The sequence below is a fragment of the Harpia harpyja genome, chromosome 15 (assembly GCF_026419915.1).
Source record: "Harpia harpyja isolate bHarHar1 chromosome 15, bHarHar1 primary haplotype, whole genome shotgun sequence".
Classification (NCBI taxonomy): Eukaryota; Metazoa; Chordata; class Aves; order Accipitriformes; family Accipitridae; genus Harpia; species Harpia harpyja.
This window is the reverse complement of record NC_068954.1, coordinates 27886944-27913757: the sequence shown is the minus strand read 5'-3', so window position 1 is coordinate 27913757 and position 26814 is coordinate 27886944. Positions and strand designations below refer to the sequence as shown.

Here is a 26814-nt window from a genome sequence, read left to right as displayed (position 1 = left end):
GGAGGATTTCTTTCTTATTACTATAAAGTATTTTACCACAATGCGATTTTATTAAATATCGTGACAGGGATTGGTTAAGTGCAGACCTTGGAGGAGTCTTCTTTCACAGCAGTCAGTTCTATCTGTATGCTCTTTATCTGTTTTAAATGGGGTATCTTCTCATGCTCCAGAGAAGCTTTCCTTTGCTATGGCTTGGCAGACATTGGTAACTTTGCATCCCAGCTCACAGTTCCTGCACCCCAGTTCCCTCTTCACCTCTCTTCACTATCTTCTTTCCTTATGCGATCCGTGTACCTTTTCTGTTTTTGAGAACTGCGTTTTGTATCTATTCTGATGTCTATGTATTGCACAAACTTTCTTCTTCACTGTGGTGTTTTAGACTCCAGTGTTCACATACCAGCTCATAATTCACTTTGCTCATCTGAGTAGTTCAGGTGTTTTCACATGGGTATAGGCTTCAGCATATGTAGGTTTAAGACCTTATGTTTTGCTGTTTTCTGTTCTGATACACTGGCCAGGTTTACCTCACTGAATCCCACCCTTACCTAGAAACATCCTAGTAAGAAGAAATCAAGTAAAAGTAAGACCCCTTTTATATTGGGAATTTACTGTAGCATCCTTATCCAAAATGCCCTTTGGAGCTTCTGTGGGTAGCTTTTTAAATATGCCAGTTAGCAATCCTTGTCCAGCTCAAAAAAATATATTGCAGTGATAGTGGGTGTTAATCGTGCTTTGGTGCTGAAATGAAGTACAGATACTGGCTTGGTTTAGGTTACAATAAATGAATTTCCAGTGCTCGCTGGAAAGATTTATAAATCCTACAGATGTAAGCAGTGTTCAAAAAGACATCATAAATCTCCTAATGGCCATATAGTAGCACTGGATATTCTGTGCTGCTTTGGTTTCATTTCAGTCTAATATTGATTCAAATGTTTGTATGACTTGTACGGTAATTGCAGTTAATCACAAAAACAAACCTTCGTAACAGGATTTGATAAACCATGCTGTTAAAAAGATGACCTTGGAAAGAAGTCATTACATGCTTGGCCCAACAGAGGGTGCATTTTGCTTGTTTGAACTAAACGGTATTAGAAAGGAAAACTAAAACTGAAAACTTTAATCTGGGAATTTTGGATGCACGTTACTGTGAGTTTTGATTATCTTTCAGAAGGCATAAGTAGAGACAAAAATCTTGAACAGTTACATTATGAGGAGATTCCATTAGACTGGGAGGATTAAAATTGTATGCCAGTCTGTCCTAACAAGTCAATCTCAATTTAAAAGAGAAACAAATAGCTTTTCTTTGTATATGGCTAGTAAAACACTTTGGATATCAGAAAATAGGAGAAGCTCCTGCTGTGATTGCTCTTGCTTACGCTGACTGTACAGGATTTCAGTTGTAGCCAATTTTTCATCTCTGACTTTACCACATTTCTTGCATTTTCAAACATTAGGTGCAGCTTCAGGTCTTTGTTACTATATATATATCTTTTTATACATATTTTTTTTTTTTTTTTGGCTACAAAGAACAGTGGTTTTAGGGGGAAGCAGCCTGATGAGCAGACAGTAGAAGAATACAATTCCCTGTGTGTTGTCTCAGTGTTGTACTTCGTCAGGGCAGTGGACAAGACACAGCAATCGTACAATTCAGGAGCAAGAGCCTCCTCTGGTCTGTGCAGACCTGTGGGGAAATAATCTCCCTGCAACCAAAGAGCTTGTATGGTAAAAAGACCAAAAAACCTGGAGAGGCATAAAGGAGAATAGTGATAGTAGCATGTTTATTATATCCAGAAGTCTACTCCAGAATTGTGTTTATATTAGATATTTATAAGCTTAGAAATGTGTTTTGCTCAAAGCAACTATTTTAGGCCATGCTTTTGCTTACGAGTGAAAACACAATGCCATTAAACAGGAGGTGAAAAATGATGAAAAGGTGCAGTTGTTTAGACAAGTGAAAAGCAAATGCAGGAATAAAGAAGCAGAGTGGGGAGCCTTTGCAGAAAGAAAATAGGAAGACCAGAATGTGAAATTTTACAAGGTGAGGGTGGTAGGTAGCAAAGGGATGCTGGTAGCAGGAGGGTCAGGATCAACAATTACTCTCCTTATATTCAGTGTGAGTGCTACTAAGGCACAGCAAAATTACAGTAAGTAATGTACCTGTTCATACTCTTTACCCTTCCAGAGAGCAGTTTTACCTGAGGCAGCAAACTGTAGGGAGACTGGCTTCCACAAATCTTTCTCTACTCTCAGTGTATTTGCACGTACGCAAACACACACAACCTGAAAATGTGGCTGTGGCCACAAAACCACAGTCTAGCTCCTTATGGCTTAAGTTTCTGTGGTCAAGTACGATCAAATTCTATTCCTCAAGAGTAAAGCAAAAGAGTTGTTCTTTGGTTGATAGATTTATTCATGTGAAATCTTCACTCTCTTCAGGGAAGGATCTCGTGTAATGGACCAGAGGTGGTTCTTGTGGTTTGACCAATTGTTATGTACAAAGAGTTAGAGCTTTGTGCATCTTCTTGGCATGACATTAAAATGCATAGTTATTTAAAAAAAAACCAAACAGGCTTTGAGTTTTACTTTTTTATATATATATAAAAATATATGTATACATATACAAACTTGTTTTATTTATATTCCAGCTTTGTAATCTACTTATTCCAGTCAGTATATAGTGTTAAATTGACAGTACTTATTTTCAGTGTTAAACTATATTTATTTACAATGCAGATATAAAATTTGCTTTCTGTAAATGAAAATCTCCAGTGGAGTTCAGTTGAAAGTAGAACCATGACTCTTACTTCACAAAGTGCTCCAGGAAGAGTATAATCAAATGAAGATTTGCCTCAATTAATATAAAACACACAAAATTAATTACTAATTAACTCAGCTTTGTTAGACTTCTTTTTTCCCCAAAGTCTGTACGCAATGCAGATTCGTACTAAAAGGAAATTTCAGTAAATTAGGTCTGTTCAGGTACACTGAGTCTGCCACCATTCTTCAAAAGCAAGACACAAAAGAATTGTGCAAATGGGCTGAACCGAACACCCTGAGTTTGGGTAGCCACACAGTGCTAGGATGTTTGCAGTAGTAGGAGTATTTGCAGCTAATTTCTCTCCGAAATAAAGAAAGAAAAAAACCCAGAAGTTGGATTATTTTACTTCTTGAAACCTTTGCACAATTCTTTGTACTGCCATTAAAAGGCATTCTTCTTAGTAAAAATGACATGGCAGTGTTACAGCTTTTATCAGTATATGGTTCATTTTATTTTTGCTTTTATTTTTGGAACAAAAGTAGATGTTGTCGTTAGAGGTTGCCTTCTAATTGGATTTTAGTGGAATTTTTAGCTAGCCTAAGTATTCCTGCCAATGAGCTTGAACTAAGATTTTAATTGGCTTATGTTATAGAATCACAGAATCGTTTAGGTTGGAAAAGACCATCAAGTCCAACCGTTAACCTAGCACTGCGAAGTGCACCACTAAACCTGTCCCTTAAGTGCCACATCTACACGTCTTTTGTTAGTTGTGTGGAGGGTGTCTGTCCTCTGATTTTCATTTTGAAGGCAGATAATGTTGAAAGAATAATCAGAGGTTTCTCTTTATGCTCAATAAGAAACTAAAAGTGTTACATTTCCCATGCATTGGTTTACAAACCCTGGAATAAGATACTAACCTTCCTTGGGATTTACAACAGTTAGGGTCTGTGTTGAAAAGCAAAGGTAAAATAAGCAACTGTTTAAACTTTTTTTTAAGTATTGCATTTGAAAGTGACTGATGTGTCATATGAAATTCTTCAGTAGATACGGTGAAAAATGGTAAAATATTTTAAAAATGTTAATGAAATCATTTTGCTGTTGAACAAACACAGACCAATTTCAGTTATATACTTCCCCTATAAAATGATGCGGCACTCTTTGAATTCAGTAAGGATCTGTTTGTGGGTGTTTTGGGTGAGAATAACCACGGATGACAGGACCTCAAGAAATGCTTCGCTCATCTTTACCATTATAGTCTATACTCTCAACTAGAGAATCCAGAGGTGAGTATCTTCTTGGCATAATTTTAATGTTATGTCTGCTCACCAGAGAGGAGGAAGGTAGAATTTGTCTCGCATGACTGTAGTATTTTGATATGTAGCTGGCTGTATATCAAGGAAATCAATAAAGAAGAAGTGTTTAGTGTGTTTGTATTTCTTGCGTGCAGAATTTCTTGCTCGCTATACATGTATTTCTTGCATATTTCTTGCTCGCTGCAGAAAGCTCCAGCTGACTGTAGTTAATGCCCTATGTTAAGTTTTAGCAATAAGTGCCATATGCTGTCCTTAAACTGAGGTCTGAATTGTCACTATAACTGAGCGTCACACAAGCAGCGCAGGTCTCTGGTCATTACAGGTATGGTTTCTACTGGAGCAGAGCAGCTTGGTCATGACAGCTTCTCCTGCACTGTTGGCGAGACCTGTGAGTCTCCCAGCCCTTCACCTACATGATTATGAGCTAGAAGTGTAGGTGCGAAGTGTTGAACAGTCTTTAAAAGATGTAAATGTTCAAAACCTGACTCTTTGTCCTGTTAGGCTGTTCTTGGGCCACTCCAAGTCCCATTAAAAAAGTCTTCCAAATATAGATACTTTTTTCCAACATTTTAATGTTTCTTTCGGTGAGAGTGAGGTGGCTTGGCGCTGCCACGTTCCTTGGGCAGCAGTTGCCCTGGCAGACAACGCTACCCGAAGCTGTTGCCTCAGAGCCAGGAACCAGACTGAAGAGAATCAAAACTGGACGGCAGGTCGCCTTGCATGTCAAATGGAGTAATATATAACTATTTCAAGACCTAATCACTTAAGACGAGTTTGGCGGCTTTTTTTCTAAATAATACACAGGTAAACTGTCAATTTAACTTTCTTGTGGAAGTGTCCATTTAAATGACGGCTTTATCAGACGGGGTGCTCGGGTGCGGACAGTGGTTAAAAGCAGTGCCTGCGTTACCAGAATTTCTACCAGGAAGGCGAGCCGGCTGGAGCGGTGTCGGCTCACCTTACCGAGCCGCGCCCTGCCTGCCTTCTGTGTCGGGGCAGTCCCGGCTGAGGGAGCAGCCTGCCGCCGCGCTCCTGCCTCAGCTGGCTCCTCCAGCGCTAACGAGCGGGCTGAGGCGTGCGTGATGTCACCGCCAGGCGGGCGGCGAGGCCTCCCGCCGCCTGCCCCCCGCCGCCGCCGCCGCCGCTGCCCAGCCCGCCGCCTGCCTGCGGCGCATGGCAGAACGATGAGCGAGAAGTGAAGGCGCGGGCGACTGAGGAGATAAGGAGGCGGCGGGGCGGGGGGGGAGCCCCCAGAGCGGCGCTCCGGGAGCGGGTGGGCCGGTAGCAGATGTTGCCTGCAGAGCGAAACGGGGCGTTTCTTGCAGCTCGGCGCTGGGAGGGCGCCGCCGGCCCGCGGGAGAGCGGGGCGAGCTGGAGAGCTGGACTGCTTCGCCGGGCGGGCGCTCGCTGACGGGGGTTTCCCTCCCTCGTCTCCTTCGCAGCTGCGCTTCAGAAATGAGGAGGAAAGAGCGAGGACAGCCCGCTAGCTGCAGCTTGTAAGTCGGAACCTGCCGAATATAAACCTGCCGTGCCTTCGGGGCGACATGCCACACTTGCCTTAAACAGCTCTCCAGGATGGTATTGGGAGTATCCGTCTAGAACATTTGTTTTTCGACCGGCTGCTCGAAGGACATGTTGGCTTGGCTGCTAGAAAGTGATGTTTTACTGTGGGACTTGTGGAGGCACCACAGAAGAGCCTGATACAAGAGGAGGATAAGCTGCCTTTCGGATCAAGGTTATTTATAGCTAATGCCAAAAAAGTAAAGGGCTGGTTTATTATTCTTACTCTTCTGGATTTAAACCCCTCCCCCCCCCCTCAAGATTTTCTCTGTGCCTTGGTCTGGACCGTACACAGCCACTGTGGATTCTGTGTTTTTAAGCTGCCACACCATGTTTTATTTATAAAGGAGATGGGACTCTGCAAACCAGTTAAATGGATTGCAGTTAAGTCGTCACCTACAGAAGATAATGTGCTGCCTTCTGTAACGCTTGTTCATTTGGAAGGCTTATTCGGGAGATTTCAGATACAGATTCTGACCTGGAAAAATAAATGAACCCTTCCACGGAGTGTTTGAAATATTTGAGCCACTGCTGGGTTTTGCTATGCTTTGTTTTTCTGTGACATTGGAAGATTTCTGTAACTTTCTTACTGAAGCACTTTGTATTTGGAGGGGGGGGGGGCGGGCAGGGAGGAGACACCTCACATCCAGGTAAAGTTGCATTTAAACTGATGCAGTGATTATGAATGACCTCAGCCACCTCATAAGTTATGATATGTATTTTGTATCTACGCATCTGATGCTAAGGGCAAGTTTACTATAATTCTTCAGAGTGTTAGTGTTTTTTAAATGGTTCCCCTGTATCCATGAAAAAGGAGATATAGCGGTATACTTGTGCAAATACTTTCAGGATGGGGAAGCCTCTTAGCAGGCCAGACTGTCTACGTCAGAATCCTCCGTGTGTTGGCAAAGGGGAAGAAGATGAAGATCTAAATATTGAGGACTGCTACGTTCCCCAGAGGTCCATCTATGATACTGTGCGGCTGAATGAACAGATTGATTCGGGCTCCAAGGGCAGCCTCTCCTCAAGGCATTTCACAGACCGGACCTTACCCTACAGTCACAGAACACTGGACATCAGCACTTTGTGCTCCAATGGTGCCCTTACTTCTTCCAGTGTTTTTGAGCTCCGAAGCCGTGAAGCTAACAAGTTAGATGAAAAAATGATCTTTGATGCTCTCAAACTGAACAGCGATATAATTCGGACAGCTGGATTACCCAAAGCGAAGTCTCACACAGAAAAGAAGGAGCATAGGCGATCATGGAGAATGTTTGTTCCGCCCAACTTTTCAGATTACACAAGTAAAAGTGAAAGCTCCTTTAACGAAACTGCTGATATCTCAGATACAGCTAGATTGGGCAAATGCAAATGGGGTACGAATTCTCTTGCCTCGGAAGAGGATGATTCTGGTTTATGCAGCCCTCTAACAGAAAGGGAAGAAAAACAAGATACACTGTTAGCAGGGGAGCAAACTCAAATACAAAGTTTATCTTCTGCAGAAGATATCCATGCAGTAGGTCAGTTCAGACCATATTTCCCAGCAATTTGCAGAGAGCAGCAAACCCCACTGCTTGCAAGCAGTAGTGTCCCTGTCAAAGAAAGCTGCCGATTGGCTTTGCATGACATTTTACCTTCTGGAGAAGTGAAACAAAGCAATGCACAGACATGTGAGACTGATCGGGAAGAGATTGGGGGGAAATACTCTCACTTACAGGGTTTCAAAGAGAAAACTCTGTCACATGAAGATCCTCTTCAAGGTGATGGAAGAAGTATTTGCCTCAACAAAAATGAAGTGGAAAATGCATATGAAGTTCATGAAAAAATTAAAACACGAGTCACAACAGTAGAGGAGGATTATGTGGATGATGAACCTCCTCATGTAGATGTTTATTACACAAATGTTGCTGTAAACACTAGTGACTTGGATGTAGCAAAATATGAGATTTTATCTGATACAGGGGAATCCAGTATAGCACGTACAGGCTCGAATGAAATGGCATTTGCTGTTCAACAGCTTGAATTAGATAGTACTGTAAACTGTCCAAAAGTTTTCCCAGGGAGAAGTAAAAGCAATATCTGGACTACTGGAATCCAAGAAACCTTGGATAGAGTCTGCAATGGCCTGTTGTCTAACAAGGTAATTTAAAAAAAAAAACAAAAAACGTAGATTTGTGCAATAGTTGTAATGCAGCCTTAAAGATCTTTGCTTAAAGCCTTCTTTAAGTTTTGTTGTTGTTGCAAAAATGTAAATTTTTTATTAATTCGGCAGATGTGGTAATCAGTATCATTTGTATAGCACACATGGGGTGTCCAAAATAAGTGAGATGGTCAGTATAAAAAATGAATTGGAGGCAAATTCTGAGGGATGATTACTTCCAGCTGTGTGGGCAGGGTTATTTATTGCCCAGCTGGTGCCTGTTACACCCGATGCGGAGTGCCTCCTCCTGCACCAGTGTTGGTGCTCGGTGTTTGTACAGAGTGTGGTTACAGGCAATGCCATTCAAGGGCAGCTACAGCACGTGTTCAGCCTGAGCAGCCTTACTCATCAAGATATAAGCAACAGTATCAGATCATTGTGGTTTCCAAAGCAGGCAGATTAAAGGCTTGCCGCCTCTTCTGAAAGCTGCCTTTTGCGTTTGCGTGCCAGAAAGCAGATCTGACATTACGGTAGTATTTTACAAGTGCGGGATCTTGCAGCGCTTTGCGAGTGGTGGATGAGGTAAGAGAGTAAGAAGTGAAGCTTTGTAATAAGGAAAGGGTGTTTGTCGGGTCTGTAATTTTTTTCTTCCCACTCTGGTTGAAATCTGAGATAGTTCAAGCTTTGTTGCTAAGTTGTTCTGGTAAACTTTGGCCTCAGCAATAATTGTAATTTATTTTAAGCTTCTCTCCGCAAAGAATGTGTGCGTTTTTAAAGGGCAGATTATGGACATCAGTCCTCTCTGTGGTAGGATGTTGTTCTCAAAAGATGAGGCTTTATGGCACATAAAAGAAGAATTTGTTACTGATTATGTGTGGAAATATTATTCTGCCTCCTCACTACCCTACAGTCAAGAAAAACACAAGCGTTTTCCTTTCTCTGGGAGCAGCCAGCTGGTTGCACACTCTCAGTTTTCATGTAACCACAGTCTTAGAGTATTCAGGTTTTTCTGTCCGCAGTAATAAAATTCTTAGGGGTGCTTAATTTATTTTACCCCTCATGTTTTGTGTAGTTGCTCTAGCTTCTAGATTGACTTGTCAAGCTGGTGGAAGCATGCTCAGCCACTTGAGGTCTGCTGCTTTAAAAGCAATCACTTGCCAGACTGTGTTTGGTGCAAAAGGGGAGAGTCACTGGTGTGTTCAAAGTGATCCCTGCTTTTCAGCACGCTGAGAAAGGTTGCTTTGAATGCACTAAGTGTACACCAAAACTGTTACTGAATGCTGCTATAGAAATAGAAGGATTTAGGGTCAAAAGTTGAGCGTTCTTTAGCATTGTTTATTCATTGGTTATTTTTCACTGGCCTGTGTAATTAATTCAGGGTCTTCAGGCCATTTTCTGATCTCATTGACACTGGTGTCAGTGCAGCCTAATGGAGCTGAATACAAATGGAGATTACATTGCTGTTGCTAATGGTAATAATCTGGCTCTCAAAAAGTTTAAATACCTGAAAGAGTAAAATAAAGCAAACAGAAAACTGCTCAAACTGCTGTTTGGGTACGGTCAAAGCCCTGGCAATTTGCAAGAATATTCCTCTGAATGAAAACCCATTCTCCTGGGCATCCGCTGGGATACTGTTTCAGCAGCATCTGTAGTGCCTTCTCCTCGCTTGTTACCATTCTGTTCTCCTAAAAACTACCTTAAAATATCTTTTCCTTCACTGCTTCTTTAACTTAAAACTTTTGCTTTTGTCCTAATTTGGAAAAAAATGCCCAGTTGTCTCTCTTGGTGGGTGGGTGTGTTTGTTTATTTGAGGACAACCTAACAATCCTTCTGGCTGGTTTTTTGGTAGATTTTGTAGATCGATAATTAAGCAGAGATAAGTTTCTCTGGTCTTGAATTTTTTCCTCTATTAGAAGTTCGTTCTTTTTTCCTACACCCCCATCCCCCCACACCCCCCATCTTTTCCCCCTTCTCTCTCTCTCCCTTTCCTTCCTGTCTAAAACTGCTTGTGGAAATGTAGATCATTTTCCCTCTATGGTATATTGCATTTAGACTGTTTAGATTGAGTCTATTCTGTTTAGATTTTTTTAAAATTTTTTTAGGAAGGTGCTGATGAGAAACGGCTTCCTTTCTTCTAGACACCAATTTTTCAGCAATTTTTTTGTTGCATACTGTGATGTAAACACAAATGCAGTTTATGTCAGAAGATACAATGTTTCATGTGTGTCTGGGATTTCACCTGCAGGTATTTCAAAAAGAAGAAATTGAACCCTTGCAAGTAAAACAACAGGAGGTAAATTGGTTGGGTCAAGGCCTTATTCAAAGTGCTGCTAAAAGTACCAACATAGAAAACCTTGAACATGACCTTGAAGATGTCAACACGCGATGGAAGACTCTTAATAAGAAGGTTATTATTTTGTATACTCTTCTGCTTTGGTTGTGTTTTGCTTTTTGATTATTTGCTTGCTGATGTCTTTCAAAATACAGGAAATTAAATATTCACTAAGAATATGAATTATATTACTTTACACAGTCACTTTGTTGGTAATTCTGAGGATAAGATTTATATCGCTAGTAGCCAGAGGTATTACTGTAATTTATAAGGTTTTGTCAAGCTTTCTGTAGGTCTGTCCTGGATTTTTATTCAGGAAAGACTCCTCTAGGACTATGTGTTGCTTCCTGCTTAAGCAGAGCAGGTGAGTTTGATAACTCACTCAAAGAGGTTGGAGTTGTGACACATCCATGGGAAGGGTAGCGATGTCATTTGTAGCCAGCCACTTTCTAGTTCTTCAGTCTTTGTTCACACTTTTTTTCACTCTGTTGTATTCATTCACGTACACTGTTGTACCTGCACAGTGCACAGAGCAGTGATACAGCTCAGTTTTGTGTGACTAGTGGCACATTTCCTTTGTAGCACCTTAAGGATTGTATTGCTTGAGATGTTGGAAGGTACCACTGCTTTGGAAAACTGGCTGTAGATATTTTTCTATGCTTTTGAAGACTCCTCTTCCAGTAGTAGCTGCTGTTGGAAAATGGAAAGGGTGAGAAGTAGAAATAGCGCTCATTTTGCTCTGCTCTGTGTTCCTGGAGGAGTGATGCAGCAGAACGACAGGCACCTGTGGTTCACCTATTTGCATTCTTCTTTCCTATTTCTTTTTCCCTTTGAAGGGTTTATTGCCCCTTATTAAGGGGCTACTTTGGGTTCCTGGCATGGTCTTCCTATAAGGAAAATAAAGACCATCTGAAACACAAGCATCCTGTCAGTACACATCATAATACTGTAGCTATATAAAACAGGAGTATCTGTTTTAAGGAACTACTAGAGCAGTCTGATTTACTGGGAGTCATCCTCTTTGTTGGATGTCTGTAGCCCCAAGACATCAATGCTAAATTGTGCCATAGTGCTGTTATGAATAGCTATGAAAATGAGAGTATTTGTTAGTGATATTGCCAGATGTTCTACAGATTTTGGCTACTTATTTCACAGAAATAAAAAGAAAAGGTGAGTACAGTTTGATCCTCCACTTTTTTCAGGTTGCCCAGCGTGCTGCGCAATTGCAGGAGGCCCTCCTTCACTGTGGGAGATTTCAGGATGCTCTTGAATCTCTGCTTAGCTGGCTCATTGATACAGAAGACCTTGTGGCTAATCAGAAACCACCATCTGCTGAATTCAAAGTTGTGAAGGCCCAAATACAAGAACAGAAAGTAGGTGAAATGCATTCAGAATACCTCTCCTTCCACTGAATGAATGAGAATAAATTCCCAGTCTTTGGCAAAGCATAAAATCTGTTCAAGTGTATTATGTTACATTGAAGTGTGCTGAGGTGTTTAAAGCAGCCATCTGTTCAATACTCAAGAATCTGTCGAGGGTTGGGAGAAGTGCTTTTCTTCTGGGACATAAGACAGAATAACGCTGTGCTATCTGAGCTCTGGTTAGAATTATTAACACTATCTGGAAAGGATTGTTAAAGGTCCATTGGAAAAAGAGAAAGCATAAAATCCAGTGTCTGGCCATTTGGAAAGTAGGAAATAAAAACTGGTAAATTTTCATTGTAATAATTCCAAGGTAGTATTGCAGAGTATGGACTTAAATACTTGGCTCTTGATCCCGATTGTGATCTGATTGTTGTTGGTAGTTAGTTGGAATGCTGTTGGGAACTGGCCTGTGCTAATGTAGAAGCGCTGTCAGTGTTGTCAACTTTTGCAAATTTTCATAATGGTTATAGAAAAAAGGACCACAATGTATCTCATGAAACATACAGTCCATGCAGTTGGACTGTGCAGCCCACTGCCACCCAGAGATTTAATATAAAGTTAAGGTCAATACAGGTTGTCATGTTGGGGTGTCTGCAGAGATGAAATGTTAATGTTTCCAAGGGCAACTAGAGAATGGAGGAAGGGAGGATTTTAGGCAGAGGTGGGTCTTCATGGAGAAATTAATTTACTGGACTACATCAGTGAACTTGATTGTATCTCAAACAAGTGATGAGCCTATTATACAACAGTTTTTTATATCTATTTTCCTATCTCTAATATATATCAGAATTATCTTTGTGTTGTCAAATCTAGAAGGGCATGCAGCTTTGTCAAAAATGTTCCTATAAAATGTATCGGATACTCTAAATAGCTTGTTTCCCTCAATGGTACTAAAAAGAACTTTTTCCTCTGTATGTTCAGTCTTTGGCCTGCCACACATCTTTACCCGATAGAAACCAAGGCATTTGTTTGGGCTTGCTGAAACTGTGCTGCTCATACCAAAACAATCGAGAAACTAAAAAGAGTGGCAGGGGTGGGGCGGGGGGGGTGTCTCTTTGATTAGCATTATTCACACTTTCATCACAATATAGGCATTGCTTTTTCTTTTTTTTCCTTTAACACACTTTCAAGAACTCTAGCTCCTTCTGGTTTTAGACTTGTGTTATTACAATGTTTCTTAATAACCTGGTGCCTGATTGCTTTCTTTGTAGCTTCTCCAGAGGTTACTGGATGACCGCAAGCCTACCGTTGAGGTAATCAAGCGTGAAGGGGAGAAAATTGCAGAGTCAGCAGAACCTGTTGATAGAGTGAGAATCTTGAAACAGTTGAGTTTCCTGGATAGTCGATGGAGTGCATTGCTCAGTAAAGCTGAAACAAGGTATTTGAAATTCTTTCATGGATTTGAAAAGTGTAGACGTAGCATGTGACAGATGATTCAAAGCAGCATGTGGAACTCTATAGTGTGAAATCTAAGTATTATCATTCTTGTTATTACATTATTATGTCTTGATGTTGATATAATTGGTCCTCTGAAGGAAAAGTGGAGAGAAGCGACTTGAATGGACCAAAAGCTTTTAAAAACAGTTTAGCCTAAGATGGTACAATCTGCTGGGATTAACTGCATATGTATCTTCTGAATATTCTATCTATTAGTTCATTAGAATGCAGGTTTCTTGATGCAAGAACCTGTTTTGCATAGAATCAAGTGCAAATTTTACACGTAACAAGTAATAATGATGTTCCCTTGGAACTTCAAAATCCTGACATGCTGCTACAGAGAGGGGCCACTCAGCTTTTCTTCCCTTTTTCTGTTTGGTGTCATCCATATAATTAGTTTCTAAAACTTAGATCCTCATACTGTCAGTTGCTGATGTACTTATGCAAGGTGCTGAGCTCCCTTAGTTCTCAAGAAGAAAAAGGACCCTCAAAGTATGTAGATAGAGTCTAGCAACACAGAAGAAACACTGTCTTTTAAAGGTATTGCAGTCCAATTCAAGTTCCAAATAAAAAAAAACCCATACACTCAGTATCTGTGTATACACACGCTTAGATTTATGAGTTGTTGTCAACATATAAAATACCAGGAAAGTTATGAACTGTAAAGTGTCTTTGAAGAAATCTGTGTTGAAAGGGTTGCTGAACGTGTTTTCTGGGTGGAGATTTCAAAAAGGACAGCCTTGTTCACAGTAGAGAGAAGAGTGTGCATAAGAGGTGGCCTGAAAAAGACATATAATTGAGAACAAGAAAGGACTTGGAAAGTTAAAGGAAAGGAATTTAAGTGAACAGTGAAGCCTTACAGTGAAGAACAAAGGGATGTGTTGGGATTTGGGTGATTAGAGTAGCATTGAACTCATCTCTGTTGTCCCCTACTCCCTCTGGTAGCCTCCCTTTAGTTTCTTTACTCTAAACCTCTTTTGTTACCTCATACTAATAATATGATTATTTAATTAGCAGAGTCAACCACTAAAAGACCATTATTTCCTTTTTTTTTTTTTTTTTGATCGAAGGAATCTGATTCATTAGCTGCGTAAATGTTAATGTCATGTTTAATTTAATATTATTCTCCCAGTCTGGTGATATTTAATTAAAAATCAAATTGCAACTTTTTCCAAGCCATCCGCTAGCTGCAAGCTCGTCTCCATTTTTCTTTGGACAGTCTCTAGAAATGAAGAGGAGATTTAAGGGTGATTTTGAAAACTGTGTGGAGTACTTCACTGAGTGTTCTGTGGCTAAGTGTGTCAAGTCTACCTTGTTTATAAGCCTTGGGATGCACGTATGAACATAGCTTTTATCTGGAATGAGATCCCCGCTTGAAAGACAATATTGTGATGTTTTTCATGTAGGGCAAATCTCTCTTAAAAGTCTGCTTGAATGAAATTTGTTCAACAGTGGCTGTAGAGAAGACTCTTCCTGTAATCAAGAGCCTTCTCTGAAGTGTAATAATCTGAAACAGAAATGTTTTAGGTACTGCTTTTTTTATTTTGGAAGTCAAGTCTCTGTGCTTTATTAACATTGTCTCACTAACTTCATTGAGAGCTCTTATCCAGAGCAAGAGATGCAAAAGTAGAGCCAAATAGTTATGTTCACATCATTGAACAAATGTTTAAAGATATTTTACAATGCTGAGGAAGCATGACAACATGTTCTGGTTCAGTAAGGCCTTTGCCTAACTTTAAAACATGTATAATAGTCAAGGGAATGTAACTTCATGCTTAAAGACAGCTAGAAACTTGGGAACTATCCTAATTGGGTATAAAACAACGTTTTGCTGAATTGAGTGCTAGATTATTTTTAGCAAAAATTATATGAATAAAGTTATATTCTTTTTATTTGCAAAACTTGCATATTAGCTAAAAGAGTTTCAAACAGCATCGGAGTTGTTTGGGGTTTTTTATTTTATTTTATTTTTACTTTACCTTGGTTTTCATTGAGTATCATGGATATATTTCTGTTTCATTTGGTGACTGGTTCCTACAATTAGACAACTCTTTCTTTTTCTTTGCAAAGGATTCGAGGGGCTTTTTTTTTTTTACCTATTTCACACTTAGTTCATCACAAAAAATAACCTTTCTCTTGGCGTGTTGATAGGAACCGTCAGTTGGAAGGCATCTCGGTGGTAGCGCAGCAGTTCCATGAAGCTCTGGAGCCACTGGTGGAGTGGCTGACCACCACAGAGAAGAGGCTTGCAAATGCAGAACCCATTGGAACGCAGGCCTCCAAACTGGAGCAGCAAATTTCTCAGCATAAAGTAAGATATAAACCACACACTTGCTTGTGTAATTCTTTTTAGACGGTTCTATAAACTACAACACAACTGGCAAAGGTGTTGCGGTATACCTATGTTTTACCATAGTGAATTTTTTTTCTGTAATTTGAGTTTTATGTATTTACGTTGGCAATATGTCCTTTTTCGTTCAGTTTTTATTGAGTTCCACTTACATTATTCTTATGTTTTTCTGATTTTCTTTTCCATTATTCTTCATTATTTAAAAAAATATAGGCCCTAGAAGATGATGTCCTAGCTCACAATAAGAGTTTACATCAGGCCATTAGCACTGGTCAGTCTCTAAAGACTATGAGTTCCAGGGAAGATAAAGATATGGTGCAGGAAAAGCTAGATTCTTCTCAGGCCCGATACATTGAGATTCAAGAGAAGAGCAACAGCAGGTCTGAACTTCTTCAGCAAGCTTACAGCAATGCTCAGATTTTTGGGGAGGACGAAGTTGAATTGATGAACTGGCTGAATGAAATCCATGATAAACTGAGCAAATTGTCAGTCCAAGATTGCAACACAGAATTGCTTGAGAAACAGCACTCTGAACTACTGGTATTTTGATTTCTGTTCATTTATTATTTAATTAATTTTTAATTTGATTTATATTTCCATACTTCATTTATTTTTTCATTAATATATTTTGTTTAAAATGGCAATATGCTTATTCCAGACAAAAATAATATAATTTGTTATGTCTTTGCTAACAGAAATGGCCTTTTCTCCTAGGATCTTCAGGAGGAGATTCTTCTTAGAAAACAAAATGTTGATTTGGCTATACAAAATGGCTTAGAGCTTCTCAAGCAAACAACAGGTGAGAGCTTATATAAAACTATGATTCGTCAGGCTTTTTTTCTGGTACTTGTAAGTGCTTATCAGAAAATTAAAGTGGAACTTGTTAGTCCATATTGCTGGTTAAAGCAGTCGTAGTTGTTTATTTTAATAAAGGTTTGAGGTCAAGGTAGGTTATGCTTTGAGGCCAATTTTACTATTAATGTAAGTGAGCAAAAGTCCTTTTTTTGCCTGTAGAGAATTTGGCCCTTGAATCCTTGATTTTTTTTTTTTTCAGTAGAAAATTATTTTAGTGAACCTCCATTCCATTCCTAATAGCAAGTTATGGACATTACTCATAATGGAGGGCTTTTTGGCAGTGGATGCAGTCAATTCCCTGCAGGCATCCACAGATGAACGAGATACTAGACTACCTTTTACTGCAAGAGGAAAGCTTCGTCCACTGGAGCTAATACTGTGGGAAAAGTTGCATTACAGTTTTACATAATGTGTCTGTTCTGTAGATCAACATCTGTCTGGATTTTCCAGTACTTATGAAGTTCTTGAACTCTCTAAGACACACATATGGTTGGGGGTTGGGGGGGCTATCCTTTCCATTCCAAACTTAGACATTATGCATAGTCTCTAATGAAATCTGAATATACAGTAATAAATTTCAGTACCTTGTTTTTAATTTAGCCTTTTGAGTTCTGTTTCAAATGGATAGTAATAAGGGTGTACAGTGATGTCAAATATTACTGTAATTGAAAATCTAATTAGTATTTTGTTGATTTTTTTCCTTCACATTTTGAATAACACTTTTAAAATTTTTTTTTTTTTTTGGCCTTTATAAGAAGAATTGTGAATTTAAGGGTGGATTGTTTTTTTAGAACATTTGTGTTAAGTGTTGCATCTAAGTCCTTACTTTCTAACAGTTTAGTTAAGCAGAAAAAAGACAGAAGGACAGATCCTGAGCTGAGGTAAACTTCATAACTCTGTGGATTTTAGTGACAGTAAGATAATTTACAATGGTTGAGGATTGACCTTGTCATCTTGTTTGGGTTATTTTATATATTAAATACTGAGATTTCTGCAATAGGTGGGGTTTGGGATTTGGGTTTCGGGGTTTTTTTTTGCTTTTAAATATTTGTGATCACAGGAAATAACATCCCTCTGATATTTTAGGTGATGAAGTTGTAATAATTCAAGATAAACTGGAAGGCATTAAAGCGAGATACAAAGATATTACAAAATTGAGTTCTGATGTATCCAAGACCTTAGAGCAGGCTCTGCAGCTTGCAGGTCAACTTCACTCAACTCACGAGGAGCTTTGCAAATGGCTTGACAAAGTGGAGGTGGAGTTACTCTCATATGAAACTCAAATACCAAAGGCCGAAGAATTAAGCCAAGTACAAGAAAGACAAAAAGTAGGTTTTAGAACCTGTGAATTATTTATTGCTGTGTGATTCAGCTAGGTTTTGTGTTAACTTATGTTTGGCATGAAGTTGCTTTGTGAATAACTAATTTTGGCATCAGATCATTTGACTAAATGTAACAGTAGTTAAGAATCAAACTCACTTTCCAGAGTCATCTGTTATAATCACTTATGAAACTGGGCTGAGGTTTATTTTTAGCACAAGAGAAGCACAACATTTCCTTTTTATGCAAGCAGCTACCTAATCCTGGGAAAACTCTTAAGTTGTCAAACAAAGTTATTTTGGTTCTTTACAGGATTTTATCCATGTCACAACTAAAGTATAAAAAGAGTCAGCATTTAAATATATATATTACTAATCTTGTTTAACAATATTTATTTCAAAAGAAAAATTGTAGTATAAACTGGATGGTGGGGTTTGGGAGAAGCTAAAAAAAAAAAAATCTTTCTGTTAAATTTCTTATATATATAAAAAGAAATGAAACAGCAGTGGGGGCTTCTGTACAGGTAAAAACTCATTCCTGAAGCATTGTATGATGATTTGATTGGAATTTAATCCAGTCATTGCTCATTTAATAAATCACTTGAATTCACCATATTTTGCTTTACTGCATGCCTGATTTCACTTGCTGGTGATTTAGTTCCTTATGGAGTTGCAGGTTGCAAAGAATATCCGTTAGTTTTATTTTCTTTGGTTGCTTCATTAAGTACTAACAACTCTTACAAAATTACAAAGAATTTCAGACTGTCATACTGACTGAAGAAATATATTTAAGATATATTCTGTAGAAAATTCGAGAATCACCCACTTTACTGTCAAACAGTTTACAGTATCAAAAAGCGAATACAACTGAGTTGAAAATAAGTGTGCTAATTTATCCTTTTGGTTTGCATGGAAAACATTTCAGTTCTTGACTCATAGAGTAGTTGAAAGAATTAAAAAACTTCCAAGCTGTGTGTGTTCAGCTCATATGCTGGCATGTTTACTTCAAATGGCCTTTTTCAGGAGCTGAAAAAGGAAGCGAAGAACAACAAAGGCTTACTGGACACTCTGAATGAAATTGGCAGTGCCTTCCTGGAGCTGGTGCCGTGGAGGGCCAGAGAGGGGCTTGACAAGATGATAACGGAGGACAACGAGCGTTACAGATCAGTGAGTGACACAATCTCTCAGAAGGTGGATGAGATTGATGCTGCCATCCTGAGATCCCAGCAGGTACTGAAAACTGTTCTTTGGGCCGTAAGAGTTGCTGGCCACACGTACCTGAGCATAAGATGTCCTTTAACAGTGTTGCCAAGAGTTTGTTGTGCTTGATCCACAAAAGGCCCTTTTCGAATGCAATGGGACTCCACTGTTAAGATATGAATGCCAGAACTCAGCTAATCTGTACAGTGTTGTAGTTGTCTGCCTTTTTGTTGACACAAACATCAGTCTTCTAGCTAAAATTGTTGTGACTAGCCTGTGGCTCCTTAAATGGGAGTTTGGTTAAGTAAGAACTTGAATGGCCCATGTCTTTTGCAGGTCATGTTGTGTTAAGTAAAATATGGTCCAGATCCCCAGCCAATTTTACTGGATGCAACACTGAAATCACTAGGGTTGCCACACCTTTTAGCATCAGCTGATTGTCTAGCTCCTCTGTACTTTACACAATTAAAAGCTGGATCATCTTGTTCAAGCTGTAGTGGAGGATTTAAATAACAATTGCTTTTATTCATATTCACAATGCTTTTCTTCTTGGGGCTCAAAACTTGAGTTATTTAATATGTGGAGGTTTCTATACATGCACAGAGGAGTGTGTGTATATATATACATATATATATGCATACACTTTGAGAACTGGCACTCTGATTTCATCACTAAATAGTCCCATATTTAAGCTTGCTTATAAATGCATTGGGGAAACACAATTTTCCAGTGTCTGCCTACAGTTCAGGCATAAAAATATTGGTGGAGATTTCTGTTTCTGCTAATAGTTCCCATAAACAGTTGTAACAGGACAAGGAGAAAGCATGTGTGATATTTTCAAAGTTTGCTGAAAGCCGACTAAAAGAGGCTGACAAGTAACTCAGACCTCCTTGTAACTGAGGTTAAAAATAACGTCATGTTTCTTTTTAAGGGGTTTGCTATGAATATTACCTTGTCTCATTAACCAAATACTCAAAAATGAAGGGTGATTTTTTTTTTTTTGAGTGATAAGGTGAGATAGGAGACTATATGTTGGCTCTTCAACTTTTCTGAATTCTGTGAGTATGTTGCGTCCTGTAGCACAAGTTCAGCAGATTCAGGTCCAGGCATGAAAGGTCCAGAGCTGCTGCTCCACTAGCCTATGTTGCAACGGCATGTTGCACATGAGTCCTGTATACCCCTAACCTCCACTTCAGCACAATTCACATCACCACAATATACACCTATACACTATATCCTATGATAAATATCAAGTGGTGTAACACAATTCCAGTGAAGGATAAGCTACTTTCCATTTAGGTCAGAGAAGAACCATGCAAAATAAAAAATATTTTTGGAGATACTAGTGCTCTGTAAGCTTGCCCTGTGGCAACTTGTTCAAGTGCCTGTACTGTTAAAAGGTTTTGGGTGGAGGACAAAGCCACTAAGAACATGATGGTTTGATGGGAGTAGTGTGGGGTTCATGCTAGATGTTACTGAGCCAAGGTGAGAAATGCAGTAAGCTGTATGAACGGGTAAGCATATTGTTTCATTTGTGAATGGAAGCTGGACGGCTCAATAGACTAATACAATGTTCTGTTTTTTAACTACCTGGGCAAAATGCTCCCACATGGATAGAATTATCCTAGAGATAAATTTAGCTACATGTTTCAATCTTAATTTCTCAATACTGAAGGCATTGGTTGGTGTCTTACCCTAGTGAAGGAGTGCTACATAGAAACAGAAGGTCAGATTCTACTTCTGGCTTACTTGTTCTTCACTCTAAAGTAGCCACAGAGAGTGCTTTAGAAAGCATTCATGGAGCAAATCACAATGTCATCATATTCGGAAGTCAGTCATTCCTCGTTACAAGAAAAAGTACCACAATGAACTATGCTTGGTTAAACTAGGTGGGGATGAAATAGATGATTTTATAGTGACTCAAGTGAAGTTCAGGGCTCAATAAATAACTGTCATGCTCAATGGGAAGAAAATCCTTCAAATTTTGGATGCAGAGAGTACCAATTTGTGCTTTTTATTTCTTAATGTTATATTTGAACATCACAAATTGGAAATCCTATACCCTCAGCAAATAGAGTTTAGAATCCGGTCCTTCCTTGATGCTGTGTAACCTAGAAGTTTCACTGCCATGCCTTGATTTTGTTATTTCCATTAAATATTTGCTCAATATTACATACATACCCATGGTTATTTGGTATCAGGAAGTCACATTTCAGTTAATTTGTACACCTAACACATTTGAAATCACCTGCTTCATTTCCTTCATTTGGATCATAAATAGATGGGCTTCTGAAGAGCTTGGTTGTGAACTGCAGTTTCTAAAGCCAGGGTTTAACTACCACTGGTGCATGTGCTTCATGCTAATGTTTTACAGTACCGATTATTTCAGAACATACCTTTCTATTAGGAAGTCACAATATTTAGGACAAAACTTACTTTCTGTTACTCGAAATGAGAAATGATATATAGTGAAAAAGAATGTTTATGCTCTTTTTCATGTAACAAATAGATATAAAGGCTGAAAAAGTTTGACTAAGAATAAAATCTCAGAACCGCTTCTTTTGCTTTTGTGTGACTCATGATTAAGCACTAAGACAAGACTCATTTATTGTGGCTAAACTGAGCTCCAGCTACGTTATAGGAGCAGGGCTGTCATGGTCTACAAGCACAAAGGCACAGACCAGCAAATTTAAAGATGAGGGACTGAGAGTGGTCAGAAAGAGACTTCTGAGGAAAGTGTGGGTATCAACAACACAAGTAGGAGGTTCTGACCTAAAATGTCCTGATAGACTTTCACAATAACTCAGAGCCATATTAATGTTCAGCAAGGCCTTTGACACTGTCTCTCATGGCATACTCCTTGAGAAGCTGGCGTCATGTGGCCTGGATAAGTGCACTATTCACTGGGTGAAAAACTGGCTGGATGGCCGAGCCCAGAGGGTTGTGGTGAATGGGGTGAAATCCAGTTGGCGGCGGGTCACGAGTGGTGTTCCCCAGGGCTCAGTGTTGGGCCCTGTTCTGTTTAATATCTTTATTGATGATTTGGATGAGGGGATTGAGTGCACCCTCAGCAAGTTTGCAGACGACACCAAGTTGGGAGGCAGGGTCGATCTGCTTGAGGGTAGGGAGGCTCTACAGAGAGATCTGGACAGGCTGGATCGATGGGCTGAGGCCAATCGTATGAAGTTCAACAAGGCCAAGTGCCGGGTCCTGCACTTCGGTCACGGCAACCCCATGCAGTGCTACAGGCTTGGGGAAGAGTGGCTGGAAAGCTGCCCAGCAGAGAAAGACCTGGGCGTGCTGGTTGACAGCCGGCTGAATATGAGCCAGCAGTGTGCCCAGGTGGCCAAGAAGGCCAACGGCATCCTAGCCTGTATCAGGAACAGTGTGGCCAGCAGGAACAGGGAGGTGGTTGTTCCCCTGTACTTGGCACTGGTGAGGCCGCACCTCGAGTGCTGTGTTCAGTTTTGGGCCCCTCACTACAGGAAAGACATTGAGCTGCTTGAGCGTGTCCAGAGAAGGGCAACCAAGTTGGTGAGGGGCCTTGAGCACAAGTCTTATGAGGAGCGGCTGAAGGATCTGGGGTTGTTCAGTCTAGAAAAGAGGAGGCTGAGGGGAGACCTTATCGCTCTCTACAACTACCTGAAAGGGGGTTGTGGTGAGGTGGGTGTTGGTCTCTTCTGTCAGGTGTCTGGAGATAGGACAAGAGGAAATGGCCTCAAGTTGAGGCAAGGGAGATTTAGGTTAGATATTAGGAAAAATTTTTTTACTGAGAGGGTTGTCAAACATTGGAATGGGCTGCCCAGGGAAGTGGTTGAGTCACCATCCCTGGAGCTATTCAAAAAGCGAGTGGACAGGGTACTCCAGGGCATGGTTTAGGAGGCATGGTTAATGGTTGGACTTGATGATCTTGAAGGTCTTTTCCAACCAAAATGATTCTATGATTCTATGATTAGTAGCTTTTATGGTGACCATTTTGTGCATCTGATCATCCCATCTAATATTTCTCTGTGGCTTAAGCTCAAAGCTGCCCATGTTGTGAGTACTGCAATGTGTGTGTGCTAAGATACATGCCTATAAGCTTGAGCTGAAGAGGGAATGTATGACTTTTTTTTTAAATTTGGTCTTACCTTTCAGAAGAATTAGATCCCCATGTACTTCTTTTCAGGATCTCATGGTCTCCTTCACAAAGTAGTAGGAAATAGATCCTTTAAATACTCTCATTACTTTAGTGCTTTGAGGTAATTTCTGAAACATTTAAGTGTTGACTAATGGTAGTCAAAAGTTAATCTTTTAGGAAAAGGACTGGCTGCACCCAAATGCCCCAGAGAATTTTTGCATTTAATCCAAGGTCTAGTTTCGGATGAAATCCTGTCTTCTCTGAATTCAGTGAGGTTTTTCCACTGATTTAGTTGAATTGTGATTGGTTTGCCTTTGTCATTTAATACCAAAGCAGCTCTTAATCTTAAAAGGATAACATCAAACAACTATTTCTTAGGATAATTGCAACACTAGCAGTAATAATAAACATAGAGATGGAAGAGACGTGAAAGTAGAATATAATGAAAATAAACAGTCTAGTTGAAATTCTGGACTTATAACACTTTATTTTCTTACGTCTGTTAGAGAGCTGTAGGCTTCGAAAAAATGTATTTGCTTCTGTTGCTTTGTCACGCTTATGAATTAATCTGCTTGTATTACAATCCCTCAGAACCATTTTGGGCTTTGTATTTCATTTATATAAAAACCTCATATGGAAAGTGAGCCGCTATCTTTCTAACAATTCAAAAGTATGCTTTTTAATCTTCTTTAAAATTTTTCAAACAGTCATTCTAATTTCATGTTTATAGAACTGCTGAACTAATTCATGTCTCCCTCATTTAGTTTGATCAGGCAGCTGATGCTGAATTTGCCTGGATTGCAGAAACAGAAAAGAAACTGATGTCTCTAGGTGATATTAGGCTTGAGCAAGACCAGACCACAGCTCAGCTACAAGTTCAAAAGGTAAAAGAAATGCATTTCCAACTGTCATGTTAATTATTGGCCGGCACACTCTCCATTTAGAAAATGTACTGGCATGATTTAATTTTCAGTCCATCATAATGCACTTCAAAAATAGTTTTTGCTCCATGTACTCTGGGGTTTTTTTCTGACCAATTTTTATTGTGTTTCAAGGCTTTTACCATGGAGATTTTGAGGCACAAAGATGCTATAGATGAACTTGTTAAATCTGGGGATAAGATTATGAACACATGCACTGAAGAAGAGAAGGAGACCATGAAGGTAAAGTTCCTTAAATTTCAGCTACAGCAGTAGATATGCAGACCATATATAAGTAGAAGGATTCCTATAGTGTCTTCTTTTAAATACTAATGAAAAAGCATTAATTACAGCCACTTCTAGTCAGAGGATTGTAATACTAGAAGAAATGCTGTTGCGTATCACTCTCCTTCCTTCAGGACGTTCAAAGAGCAAACACTGTACTTGTTTCGTTGCCTGACACTAATTTGGAGCCCCATTTATCATCTTTATCCATGGTAAATAGTATTTTAGCCAACAGACGGTTGAGTGAACAGGTATTAGTCATCTGGGATGGTGTGTGTGGAATCTGGCTGTTTATCTTCCCCAGTTCTCTTGGGTCAGTGGCGCTCTGGGCATGTGTGCTGGATTCCATGGCTGTGCACCTCTTTCATTTCTGCTGATTTCAATGTAGACCTTGCTTGCCAAGATTATTCCATTTTGTTGACTAACACAGCCCATGAAAGGCATTCTTATGCCTTTGTTTATTACACACACACACAGCCTGATGTTAGGGCTGTATATATATACAGACAGATTTTTCATGTTGGTATTTAAGAATGGGTTAGTTGGGGGTTTTTTGCTAAATTACAGTGAGGCTGGATATGTTGTGTAAATTTAGTCCTTCCAATGACCACCCTCCTTCAACAACAATACTTCACTAATCGTGGTCTGCTGCAGGATCTCTGAATAAATTTGATTTGGTCTTAAGTGAATTTAAAATAGATTAGATGTTCTGTCTATGAAACTGTAGTCATAAGGGAGAGCAGTTTTATGTGAGTCTCTATTAAATATTTGTATTTGTCAAAAATACTGTATATCTGTTGGGCTATGTTTTGTCCTTTGGATAGCATCTCTATACTTAATTTACATGCAAGACATAACAAACAAAAGGATAGCTTGTTCTGCCAAAGAAGATTCTTTACTTCACATTCAATGGCTTGCTTATACGTCTAGTTTTTCCAAGGCTAGCATTTATGTGCATTGTTGCATATAATATTTCATAAAAATGATAACATGGGCAGTCTTCCACAGGAAAAATGTATAGCTAGTTGATGCTTTCTTCTGTTATCACATGCCCAAATACAGTAGATTTTGTAATGTTTAAACCTTGTAATTCTATCATATTATTAATCGTAAAATATCCTCATTAATTAATGTATGCTAATGTGGAAAATAATGTTTTGTGGTTTCTGTTGCAAGTTTGTAAGCTATAAGCACAGCAGTATACCCTCTTCTCTTGCCAGATTAAAAAAAAAAAAAGTCTTTTATGTATTGTTCATGATGCTTTGATTCAGAAATGCTGTGGAAAACTTAGTTTCTGCCAAGTGTCCTTGAAGATAAGTGTCTTCAGTAAGGAAGTGGGGCTAAGATCTGCAGTCAAATCATTTGCAGCTTGACTGGAAGCCCTATGAATAAAGTGTTATTTGTAAATATCAATATTTGGAAGCCCTATGGATAAAGTGTTATTTGTAAATATCAATATCATTAAATATGCTATAATTACTTTGAAAGTACTCTGCCAAATTCTGATCTCCCACAATATTGATTCTGTCTACCTTAAACACTGATACTGTAGAAACATTATCAAAACTAAAATTTGGTTCACTGTGGTTTAGTGCTATAATTATCAAAGATTGCTTAGAAATTAAGGTAATAGACATGTGGAAAAACATGCATTGCGATTTTTTGTTAATATTATTTTACAGAAAAAAATGGAAAGCCTCTTACAGAAATATGATGCAGTCTGTCAAATGAACTCTGAGAGAAACCTCCAGCTGGAACGGGCTCAGTCTCTGGTTAACCAGTTCTGGGAGACCTATGAAGAGTTTTGGCCATGGTTAATTGAAACAGAAACAGTCATCTCTCGGCTTCCTGCGCCAGCCCTTGAATATGAAACTTTAAAGCAACAACAAGAAGAGCATAGGGTAAGCATTTTGCCAGTTTTGAAAAACAAAGTGTCAAAAGCCAAGTAGTATTCTTCTTAGAACTGTGGAGTACTCTGCTAAATGCTGAAAACCCAGACAGTTATGCTTCTGTTGAAAAAAGAATTATTTAAAATAATAATACAAAATAAATACATTTTCAATCATGCCTCTACTGTTTCCCAAACAGTGCATGCAAACAAGATTCTCTGGGGAAGGCAGCAAACAATCTATAAACATAAAAGAGGGCTAAAGGGGAAAAAATTGCCATTGTAGTGAGAGAACTGAGCACACTAAAGTTAATAGTTAAGAAGTATATTTAAAAGTACACATTAATGTCAGTATTAGAACAAACCAAACCCATAAACAAAAAGAACAGACATGGAATATTGTAGCAAGAAACAAAAGAAGGTGTAACATGACTATCTAAAGAACTGGAGTACCTGCTGTCAGCATGCTGAAAGTGAAATACTGCCTTTGTGTATAGTCTGTATACAAATATACACATATGTTGATCTTATGTACGTGTAAAAAAATTGGCTTTTGTTTTGTTGGTATCAGTGGAACTAAACTTAGCTGAGCCAGGAAGATGGACAATTAGAGGGCCAAGAATTGATTGCTTGGGTTCTACCCAATCCCATAATCATTTCTCACGTCAAGTATGTTTGTCCTGTAATAATTAAAAGAAATAATTGTTTACCATAACATCACAAAATAGAGGCAACAGTGTTGTAGGCTGGCCACCATATGGGGTTTCTTCAGATGGAGGAATAATCAGCTGGGATAAAAATTAGTATGTTTCATAAATGGCTGCTAGTATCACGTGGAATCAGATGTATCTCACCAAGGTTAAAATCTGCATGTTTTGGCACATGCAAAGCCTGTATGAGTACTGGAGATACCCAT

General features: G+C 39.2%; 1 protein-coding gene across 14 annotated transcripts in view; it reads left to right on the top strand.

Annotated features, from left to right (window-relative positions):
- The window catches only part of DST (dystonin), a 316607-nt gene that overhangs the window by 236853 nt on the left and 52940 nt on the right, over nt 1–26814 (top strand). For 13 of the 14 annotated variants that reach the window (XM_052809218.1, XM_052809204.1, XM_052809202.1 and 10 more), the window contains 11 exons: nt 10014–10175; nt 11303–11473; nt 12736–12902; nt 15113–15272; nt 15525–15851; nt 16026–16110; nt 17253–17494; nt 18509–18715; nt 23570–23689; nt 23861–23968; nt 25693–25911. In XM_052809218.1, coding sequence (XP_052665178.1) covers nt 10014–10175; nt 11303–11473; nt 12736–12902; nt 15113–15272; nt 15525–15851; nt 16026–16110; nt 17253–17494; nt 18509–18715; nt 23570–23689; nt 23861–23968; nt 25693–25911 — 1968 coding nt within the window. The remainder of the gene's footprint in view (nt 1–10013; nt 10176–11302; nt 11474–12735; nt 12903–15112; nt 15273–15524; nt 15852–16025; nt 16111–17252; nt 17495–18508; nt 18716–23569; nt 23690–23860; nt 23969–25692; nt 25912–26814) is intronic. The other variant, XM_052809215.1, reaches the window with a different exon arrangement.